The 11,610-nt window shown below is 42.2% G+C and overlaps 1 protein-coding gene across 1 annotated transcript in view; it reads right to left on the bottom strand.

The window, feature by feature from the left end:
- The window catches only part of TBC1D9 (TBC1 domain family member 9), a 34,761-nt gene extending 34,325 nt beyond the window's left edge, over positions 1-436 (bottom strand). Inside the window, exon 1 of the mRNA XM_015861047.3 lies at positions 58-436. Coding sequence (XP_015716533.2) covers positions 58-184 — 127 coding nt within the window. The 5' untranslated portion in view covers positions 185-436. The remainder of the gene's footprint in view (positions 1-57) is intronic.
- Between the last annotated feature and the right edge of the window lie 11,174 nt (positions 437-11,610).

The raw sequence follows: 11,610 nt of genomic DNA on the forward strand, positions 1-11,610 counted from the left end.
GACCCCGCAGCGCTGCAGCAACAGGGGCAGTTCCGACCCTCCCCGCAGCGCCCTTACCAGCCAGGCCCCCGCCGCCTCCATCTCCGCCGTGCCCCTTTCTCCGCTGCAGGATGAAGTAGGGGTTGGCCCGCTCCGTCACCCACAGCGCGTTGGCCAGCAGCACCTCCTCGGGGTTTACCCACATGCTCCCGGTGCGGACAAAGGGCGGCCGCCCTGCCGGGGACTCAAGCGCGCAGCGGCCGCATCAGACTCCACCATGCCCGGCCGCGGCCCGCGGCACGGCCGGAGGGCGGAGGGGCGGCAGCCGCATACCCTCGGCGCTCCAGCCGCCTACCCGCACGGAGGAGCGGCCACGGGCGGCGGCGCCCCCAGCAGCAGCAGCAGCAGCCGCAGCGCCGAAAACGATGGTGACATCAGCGGCGCCCGGCCCGGCCGTGCGCGCACCCCGTGCTAAAGCGCGCACCCCGCACCTGCGCGCCCCGTGCGGGGAGAGGGGCGGGACCGCTGCACCGGCGTGAGCAAGTCAGCTGAGGGCGCACACAAGCACAGGCACCCAGCCATCGTTATCTGGAAGCTTAGAGCTAAGTCTGCCTTAAATGAGCATCTTATTTGTGTGTGGAGAGAGCAGGTGTTGAGCTTTTAATGATAGGTATTTGATTTATGAATGGCACTGATGGTTTGAAAGGCCATAGGATGCTGAGTTAGGTGAGATGGGGAATTAAAGAGGGGGTAGAAAGAAAAAGCCTGAGGTTTCTAGTGGCCACAACTCGGTGTTTCTATGTCAGTAACGCCTTTTAGTGAAGAAACAAGAAGCACTCAAAAATAATGATGTCACTTGTACCGTGTTCCTGCATGGGCAGATTGCAGGCACTTCTACAGATGAGCAAACTGGATTGTAAAAAGCAATTCTTGCTTCAAGTCACCCAGTAGTAAATCTGCTGCGATTTTCCCAATGAAGGTACTCAAATCACAGCACCCACTACCAGCAATTTACCCACTTCCCAGCTCTAACCGCAGCATCTTTTACAATCATAACTGTGGTCAGTCACTCTCAAGGCCATTAGCACTCCACAATAATTCCATAATACTTCCTAAAGTAGCCAGCCAGCATTTGGATGTAACTGACACTCTTTACTTTCATTTGGTTTAACAGCCCTTTCCAATACACCTTAGAGAGCTGCACACAGTTGAACTAACATTACTAATACAAGAGGAAAACAAACAAGCATTTGACAGCAGTTGGTATAAAAAGCAGCTGCCCCGCAAAAGGCATCATCATCATGTTTCAGTGAGATGCTAGGGGGAAAAAAGGGAGGTATACAGCGGTGACAACAGCAGGATGTGCTTCATTCTCTCTGGTTCAGGGATCCAAATTCATTTTGCATCTTCCTGTTAGCACCTCTAGGAGCAGTCAGACAGATCAGAAGTCACTGAACCAGTTCAGCAAGAAGCTCCATGGGCACTGTTTCTTCAGCATGAGAGGAGTGAGAAAAACAAACAATCAAACAAAAACAAAACCACCAGTAAGGAATTATGTTTATTCTGAAGTTTGAGATGGTATAATTGCATTTACGTATTTGCTCCTGGTGGAGATGATGGATTTCCTGAGAGACAACGTAAGTTTTCTTGGACAACAGAGAAAGTGCTGGACTTAATTTTGCTTTAGGAGTGTGGATAGTCAGTAATTACTTAGCACAGGACTCTTCATGAGCTATTTTTGCTAAGCACCTGAATTAAAATACTTTATTCTTCGTCATAGGACTTAGTTAGCTTTGCTCAGTCACGAACTGGTTAGGTCTGTTTATCCTTCAGTCAAAGCAAGCTTTGTTTACCTTCCAGTTATATTCCTTGCTTTTCTATATACTTCATTATCTCAGTTATGCTAAAACAGAGGATAAACTTTCTATTCAAAATAGGGACTGAGCCTCTGTGGAAAGCCAGGAAAAAGCTGAGGTACTGGTCTATTCATGTACTCATTTGTGTACTGAACAATTTGCAGAGTTAATTTAATTTGCACTTAGCTTACAACTTTCATTAGTCCAAGTTCTTCAGCAGCAATTCTGGTTGCTAAAGGCAGAAGCCTGAAAAATGACTCCAAGATCTCAAAAGCATTAGTGTGTAGGGAGACATCATGAAGCAAAATACAAGATCTGACCTCCTGGTTTAGTCTGCAAACTGAGTTAATATGTAAGAGTCATATTACTGTATTATAATTGCCATGCCTCTTACTCCTTAGCAAAAATAGTTGAATAATTACTGCTTTGAATTTCTTCAGTTACTGTTCAGTGTGTGCACTGTTGCTTAATTTTACCTGTTTTTTGCTTGTTGAATCTAGCTTTGTGTGATCAAATGCTTAATAACTCATCAGTGGCAGCTGCTGCCTGAATTGGTACTTATACATTTCAGTGACATGTTCTTAATGGAACTAGGTGATTCCTGAAATGATAATAAAATCGGTTAATCTGATATCAAAATGAAGAGTAATTCATAGCTTACCAGTTGTTTGCCTGCTGATTGAAAATAACAGACTATACTGAGTTAAGATACTAAATTTTGAAGAACTGACATACTTGCTTTGAGAACTTTACATCAGGTCCAGCTGAACACATTCAAGTCCCCTATAAATAATGATACCGCACTCAGTGTAACCCAGGAGGACATTGCATTTGAGCCGTATTACCCTGTAAAACCACACAGGAATTGGTGTGTATTAATTTCCTGAATGGACCATGTAAAGAAACACTGATCTGTGTCACGCTGCTGTATTTCTGAGTTTCACAGAATGCTGTTTCCTGCATATAATCATGTGTTTATAAGACTGTGCAGTCTGTTTAACTCTTTGAAACCTTAAAGAAGAATGTATGCAATTTTTAATATTTTTTCAATCAAAAAATAGAGAATGACCATAATAAAAAGCTATGGGAGATGTTAGAAAAGAAATAGGAATAAAGCTATTTTTTTTTATTATTTTATTAAAATTTTATTTATTCATTTATTCAGTGGGGAAGAGAGAAAGAAGTGAAGTGATCTTTCTGTCGATTTTCCCCTCCCCCCATAGAGAGGGCCTTTAGGAAACCACAGAATTAAATCTGCCTGTAGTTAAAGGATCAAGCCCGTGTTTTCTGCCACACGTTCTCAATCAAATCTGTTCTTAATCTTTTCAGGAATCTTATATAGTCAATAGATACTTTCAACTCAACTGGTATCCTTATCACTGTGCATGAAGCTGTAAAACCTTACATAAACACTTCAAATTTATTTTTATTCATAATATCTTGAGAAAAAGCTGGCTGTGCTTGTGGTAAGGATTAGGGGGATCAAAATTGTAGAAACTGATGCAAATGAATAAAAACAATACAACACCCTAACACTGAATAAATACAGTGAACATTTGTAAATATATATACATATGTATATTAATAGATATGGATAAAATGCACAATGTATATTAATAACAATAAAGCATCACAGTAAATGCATAAATTAACAATTTGCTCTTTTAAAAAGGGCAGTATACATACTATAGTCAAATTGCAGCATTTTAGTGTTGCTTTTTAAAATGTTTTAAAAAACTGAGGTAAACGGGAGAGTCAAAGTTTAGATTTAAGAAGTAAAGAGTTTGGAGATTTTCAAGACATACGTGCTACCAATGTAACTGAGATTCCTCAAAGGTAAAATCAAAGCTCTCAGTTAGAGGTAATATCCAATTAAAAGGCTAATGCCTGACACTTTGTTCTGTTTACACCACAGCACTAGTCTTTGCTGCCTTACCCTGCCACTGCAGGAAGAAAACAGCTCCCAGTAGTGTTTCTCATGACAGAGAAGTCTAGTTTATGTGGTCCAATTGGCTGCATGAGCAAAGCTACAGAGAACCTATCTTCATCTTGGTTTCCATGTTAATTAAGACACAGTAAATCAAACAGAATTTCAGCAGCAAAGAGAAAATCAACTGTTTGGCAGGCTCCTGGCTGCTGCTTTTCCTCCATCTCACTCCTGGCTGCCCACCAAACAGCTGCTTAGAATCTGGGATCAGAGTTTGTCTCTACATATAAATGCCTTGCTTTGCTAACTTTGCATAGCTATTCTGGGCAATTAGCCAGTTTCTAAGCCAGTCTCACCATCAGAAAGACAGCCTGTGATTCAGGAGGTATTTTGAGCTAGAGCTTCCCTAGCCTAAATAACTGCAAGCTCTAAGATAACCTAGAATCCAGGTTGGTTCAGCTTAATACTTGCCTACTTTTCAGGCATCCACAAAGTTCCTGACATCATCCCACAGTTTCCCTGTGTTTGCGGCATTAGATTAAAACATTAGTAGAAAGCAACGTGGTACCTATCTCCATACACTCATGCAGAAACAGCAAAAGCACTCAAAACCAACACAGTTGTGCTTGGTAGAAGCTCACCATCTGTTTGTTTGTTACCACTAGTGACATTCTTATGCACCATTGCTTGAATTCAGGGCAAAACTGTGCCTTTGAGCCACTCCAGAAATGTTTGCTGGGTCTAAGAGGAAGATGCATCATTCTTCAACACATTCTTGGCCATGGACAAACAAAAGTGAAAGAAAGGAATGAGAGAAATAGAATGAGAATGCAGAAAAAAATATAGCTTAAGGAAAAAAAAGATGTGTAAACAAGCTAAAAGAAGCAGAAAAGTACCTAGTGCAAGAGTATAGAAGGAGAGGAGACAGAATAGAAGGGAACAGGCAGAAACAAATGGCTGAAGCATTTTACAAGGGATAATTTTTTCTCTATGACATACAGTGAACAGAGTTGTTAGTGGCATGTAACCACAACAGGAAACCACTTGCACCACTTTCATTCATTTTTCTAGGTACGACTAAATACAAAACTGTCTCTTAATACATAAAGCAACAGAGTTATTAGTCAGTCTTTAGTTATGCTGAGTAGTTAAGCATATTCTTAAGCTCTTTCTACATATTAGAAATATTAGTCCATAAAGTATCAATTATGAATTATACAGAGCAGCCCATAAACATGCCAACATCGGAAAAGATAAATCTCCTTTCTAAGTAATTTATAATCTAGCTTAGATCAATGCCAAAGAGAAATATGTTTGGGTGCAAAATGTTATAGTTTTCCGTTAATAACAGTCCACCACGTTTTAACAAGGGAACATTTTGATCACTTAGAAACTCTGAAATAACTGTTATATTCTAAAAGTTCCCACTGATGGACTCCATTGATTCCTTTAAAAATAAGCTCTCCATCTGTCTGGAGGTAACCATCCTCTAGTAGCTGAACTAAGTTTGAAGAGTTCCTGATGGCACAAGAGCATCTAGTTCAGCACATCAGAAGAGAGAGTGTTTGTCAGTGCAAAAGAATAACATAAGCTCCTTCCAAGAGAGGTACTCAACCCCTGCCTTCCTGCTCTGTATTCTCCCAGTGCACAAATAGCACAGTGAGCAATGCTACTTGTTGGCTTACACTATCTACATTGTAGGTCAGGACCAAGCAAATAACCTGGTTTATTTTTAATCAAGGATAAAAAAAATATCTTCTCATCTATGACTAATGAGTGGGTATTCCAGCAGGACTGTTGTTGCATGACAAATAGACTTACGCTTACTCAAAGGGGAACTAGATTGAGGATCAGGAATTCTACCATACATTGAGCAGGGCTTAGCTACTTTTAAAAGCTACATTTAATTTCATTTTGTTGGTGAGTATATGCACTATAATTATGTGGAATTATTGGAGAAAATCTCTAACTAAACCACTAACAGTAACAAAACAAAGTTTTATAGTTAGTTCCACATATACGCATATGATGTATTTAACTGTAATTTTTACAAGAAGTTAGGTACAGTCAACACATTTCAAAAGATATACATACATATATACATATATATGTATAATTTTGTATGTACATCTGTTGGACATGGCTTTGGCACTTGCTTTAGATCCCATTTCTGCTTGTGCCTGTAGGAGCACCTGACACCCTTGATCTGAATTTGTGAGATCACTGAATGTCCCAAGAAATAGTAAAAAAATTTTTCACGTTTTGAGGCAAAAGACATCAAACACAAGGAAGGGCAACAACTTGATCACCCCACTTCTTGATCATTTACTATCATAGGTGTTCATCAACAAAGTACATTCAATTCAAATTAAAAGTTGTCTTACTTGGCTTGGCAAATGCAGAACTGTGCCTTCTTCATGCAGAGGGACATTAAGAGTGCTCATCTGTGTAGGCCCTCATCAGGACGAGAGCGTAGTATAGGCAATCTGCAACATTTAGTGCAACCAATAAATAGTTATGCTCACAAGTGGAGAACACACACCAGTTTTCTCTAACTTTCCTGTAAGCGGATAACAGGACCAAAACCAAACAACTGATTTGTAGAGGCACTTACCTTTAGACAGCCTTGATAATAAAATGTGAATACTGATTTTAAAAAGCAAAGGAAGTAGTGCTAGCACAGAATTATGACCTGGTGAGTTTCTGCAGGCTGACAGCCAGCTGTATCAGCACTTCCCATGTGCTCTTCTTCAAAGACAAATTCAAATGTAGTGAACACCCTGTATTCCAAAATAGCACAATGTTCAGATATTTATGTAATAATTATATTACTTCCCAAGCCCAGATGATGTCCCAAGAGCTGATGTCTCAACCAGTCCTGGAAGAATCCAGAATAATGCCTGAAAAGCAGTCAATCATGGTAGGGGACCTGGTGTCACCTTTTTCATTTGGCTTGTGGCCAGACTGGCTTCAGCCAATTCTAAAGTGGAGCCAACTACAATTCCAAATAGGGGCTGACCTTGCTGCTGCTTCCCTTACATGCCATGTGGGCTGGCCTTCTCATTTATTTCTTTCTTTTTCCATTTCCTCTTTAAGTTGCTCAGTAACACGAGGGCTACTTGAATTTTCTATAAAACCACCCAATTTAGGTAGATATAATTGGGGAGGAGCACATATAGGATAGCCATTATGTAGAAATCTCCTGTTGAAGTTTATATTTTTTTCATTTTATGTATAGACCTTCAGTGTTGTTTCACCTTAAATTAACAGGGATGATACATGAATCTGGATGCTACCCGCTCCCTTCACGTCACTTGTATAATCATAGAATTGTTGAATGGCCTCGGTTGAAAAGGACCATAATGATCATCTAGTTTCAATCACCCTGCCATGGGAAGGGTTACCAACCACTAGTCAAGGCTGCCCAGAGCCACATACCAGTCTGGCCTTGAATGCCTCCAGGGATGGGGCATCCACAACCTCTCTGGGTAACCTGTTCCAGCACGTCACCATCCTCTGCATGGAAAACTTCCTCCTAACATCTAACTTCAATCTGCCTTTCTTAGTTTAAAACCATTCCCCCTTGTCCTATCACTATCAACTTACGTATACAATCAATTCCCCTCCGGTTTATATGCTCCCTTCAAGTACTGGAAGGCCACAATGAGGTCTCTCTGGAGCCTTCTCTTCTCCAAGCTCAAAAATCCCAGTTTCCTCAACCTTTCCTCACATGAGAGGTGGTCCTCCTCTGTACCCATTCCAAGAGCCCTGCATCGTTCTTGTGATGGGGAGCTCCAGGCTTGGACGCAGCACTCCAGATGGGGCCTCTCAAGAGCCGAGTAGAGAGGGACTAATTTGGAAGTGAATTATGCTGGTCTGGATTAAGGGGTTATTTCTCCCCCCCTCCCCCGAATAACATAATGCTGCAGGGAATAATTCAGATGCAATTGTAATAGTAGAAATTCACAGTCTGTTAATTTTAATGTGTAGACCTATGCCTTATATGCCAATAAATGATTGTAGTAATAGACATTTTCAAATGTTGCATCTTAGTCAATTAATCACTGATAATCTGGAGACTTGGGTCTCATGCAATCAGTAGAAAAATGGACTAGTGGCAGTCATTGCTTATTTCAACAGCACAAAAACAGAGTCAAACTGGAGTAAAAATACAATGAAAGCAACAGATAGCTTCTGCATGCTGCAGATCAGCACATCAGACTTATGCTGTTGTATTTCAGATCTGGATATATCTTGATATTTGTTTAATGACTTGAAATTTTGCTTCCAGGCATCCTGCCTTAGCCTGTCTGCTTTATACTGACAGCCTGGATAGCCAGAGGCACCCTACACATGTTCACCTGCATGTTTAGCTGGATAGTAGCCTAAGAAGGGCCAGAATAGCAAGGCCCAACTCTGGGGGAGTTCTTTCCCTCCTCTTCTCATGTCTGTGTCCACAGAATATTTATTTGATAAAGCAGCACTGTCTGCTTAACCAATCAAATCTTTCAAAATTATTTATGAAGGATGACAGACGGAGTTACAATATAGAGAAAAACTGACAGACAGTGAAAGTATATTACCATAACAAGATGATATGCAAAATTATTCTTCACTTTTTGAGAAGGAACAGGCCCTTCTAGCATACATAAACACTTTGTTATCTTCTGCACCTTTCCTGTCCCCAACGCAAGAATAATGACAGCTGAAGCAGGGAAATGTTATTGGTAATCTGCATTTATTTAGCTTATAAAAGAGTGTCTGCTTAAGCCTGAAGGTCATGGAGGAATACTTATTTGCAAGTCCCTCGGTAGAAATATTTTCTTTTATAGCATGTGTATCAGTACCAAGCAGTAGCAATAGAAGATTTAAACATTTCATCCCGTTGAATATTTAAATCTCTCCCAAAAGCTGCAATGATTCAGATACCAATCAGATCACCTCTCTAGTCTCTCTTCTACTATGGGGTCCAGATCCCCAGCCCTGCCTTTGTTCCAGCGGGATCTCAACTTCAGAGTGCAGTTGCCAGACCCCTTCCTCCCCATCTACAAGTCCTCTACAGGACATAGCTGCTCTCTGGTCCTCTTTTAGCTCTCATAGTCTCTAGGCCTAGACAGGAGCTCAAAAGGTGGGGGTCAGTCCAGTTATCTTGTGAGTGCACCTTTCTGTGGTATTACAAATGAATGGTGCAGATTTAAGACCATGGAATGGGCTCCACTGACCCCAACTACCTGCCCTTGCTGGGGCAAAAAGCTTTTTCGCTGTGTACCAAGAGGGAGTTATTTTACTGCAGGAGTCAGGCTTCAGGATGTTAAGAACAACAAGAAGGGATTCTACAGGTACATACATCAGAAGAGACAAGTCAAAGAGCATGTATCTCTTCTCTAAATGAGAAAGGAGAACTGGCTACAACAGATACAGAGAAGACTGATGTACTACTCACCTGACGTGTTCTTTGCTTCAGTGTTCACTACAGCCGGGATTCTCACATACCTGAACCTCTAGGTGGGAACCAGGGGAGAAAACTCCCACCCACTCTAAGGACAGAGCAAGTCTGAAACCCACTCATGAGACTGACTGTGGACAAGTCCATGGTGCTGGATGACATGCATCCCAGGGTCCAAGACAGCTGGCTAATGTGGCTGCCAAGCTGCTTGTTGTCATATTTGAAAAGTTATGGCTGTCAGGTGAAGTCCCCAGTGACTGGAAAAGGACAGTGCCACTCCTATTTACAAGAAAGGGAGGGAGGAGGGGCCAGGGAACTACAGCCTAGTGAACCTCACCTTTGTGCCAGGGAAGATCATGGAACAGATCCTCCCAGAAGTTATGTTAAGGGACATCACAGATGAGCTGATGAATCAAGACAATCAGCATGGCTTCATCAAGGGAAGATTGTGTCTGACCAATCTGGCGGCCTTCTGCAATGGAGTGATGACATCAGAGCCAACAACTTGGTGAACAGCTTGGCACTTGAGTAAGGGCTGGTAACCCAACTGCTGCGACCTTCCAGTTCCTCTGCAGCAGAAGACATGACAAACCTGTACCTCCATTCTATAGGTTCAGCTCAGCCCTCCTACCCACTTGCTCAAACAGGCAGCAGCATGGGTCTGTGTGCCAAGAACAAGTGCTGGGAGTGATGCAGGGACATCAGCAGCTCTCTCACTAACAATTGTTTTGCTGGATGCAGATGTGCATCCACATCATAGAGGCACTGGAGCCTTGTGGGAGTCATCCAGCTTCAGCTGTGCTTCTTCTGCATGGTGTTGCTACAAGGTCTGTGACAGGCAGAGGGAAGGTGATAACTTAGGAGGTGGAAAAGCTATTTGCATTGCATGCTTAAGAAGAGCATCCTGCTGCTCTGCATCAGGCATAACAAAGTATGGCAGGGAGCTGCACCTCACTCCTCTATTGAAGGAAAGCTCCTTGAAAACAGCAGGTTAAAAGCTTTATTTTTCCTTCCTGCCATTAATGGCAGGAATGGAAAATATAGCTCTTCAGGTAAAATTTTTTTTTTTTTTAAATGCAGCTTAACATACTCACTGCCTAAAAATAATCTCAAGAAAATGACCATTTATTTGATGGATCCTCATTTGGGGTAGAGAATGCCCATTCATACTTACACTGGGAGTCAAGACAGTCACAGCGTAAGTTGCCTGGACACTGCACAGGTGAAGAACTTGCTGAGGGTGCAGTAAGACTGCAGGTTGCCCAGAGAGGTTGTGAATACCCCATCCCTGGAGGCATTCAAGGCCAGGCTGGATATGGCTCTGGGCAGCCTGGTCTGGTGGCTGGCAACCCTTCCCATGGCAGGGGAGTTGAAACGATTTTTGAGTTTCTTTTCAACCCTGGTCATTCTATGATTCCATGATATGATTGTATGTATGATTCTGTATGTATGATTCCATACAAACAGTTAGCCCAGCCAGTAAAGTATTTCCTATCCAGCAATTGCCGTCAGGCACCAGTGCTCAGTCTGGTCACTGTGATTCATTCTGCACCCTGAGGCAGGACTTCCCTCCTGCTTAAACCTAGTCAGAACTCAGGACACAAGAAGGGAACCACAGCTTCACCTCCACCACGTTCCAGAGCCCAGCCTCAAACTTTCCACAGACCATCTCCTACCCCCATGGGGAACCATATCCACAAGTTTTGCACTGTCTCCAGGGTCTAAAGATTTTTCCGTGTCCTAGTTCCTAACAGGTTTCTAATGTATTTCTCACTCTTCTTGCTGTGAAAGGACATGCCATTCTTCCAGCCAGCCAGTCCATCTACCTCTTTTCTGCTTAACTGTTGTCACTCATACCTTCCTGCCTGTACCAGATGTCGCGCAGTCATACCCATCCACAATACAGTCACCAGTTTTTAAATGATCACTTCAGACTAATCAATAAATAACCGTTAATTTCAACTCTACCGTAAGGCCACAGTAATAGCCTTTACTGCACACGCTGCTGGATAGACCAGAAGGAATGTGGAAATCTGGGTCAGGAAATCTGCAGCCAACATTCTGTGGAACTACTGCCAGTCAGTTCACCTCTGTGTCTCTTCTACACCTGGAAAACAGGAAAACATATACAAGAAATGTGATCTTTTCATTGCTTCATATATTGAAAGCATCCAGGATTTGCCAACAAGAAGCCACACAATAGCATTAATAAGAGCTGCTTTGTAAAAATGCAGAAGCAGCTTGTTCTATCATTTCTAATATATAATTACATATATATATAGCACCAACACTTGTCTTTCAAACAGCTCAAATATATAGCTAATATCAGGTGTGTATCTGGAATCATGAAGCTTCGTTGTTAATCAGCCAATGACTTTGGCTAGGCTGACATTTTCCTGGCT

The sequence above is a fragment of the Coturnix japonica genome, chromosome 4 (assembly GCF_054131305.1).
Source record: "Coturnix japonica strain WE chromosome 4, WE-NBRP24, whole genome shotgun sequence".
NCBI lineage: Eukaryota > Metazoa > Chordata > Aves > Galliformes > Phasianidae > Coturnix > Coturnix japonica.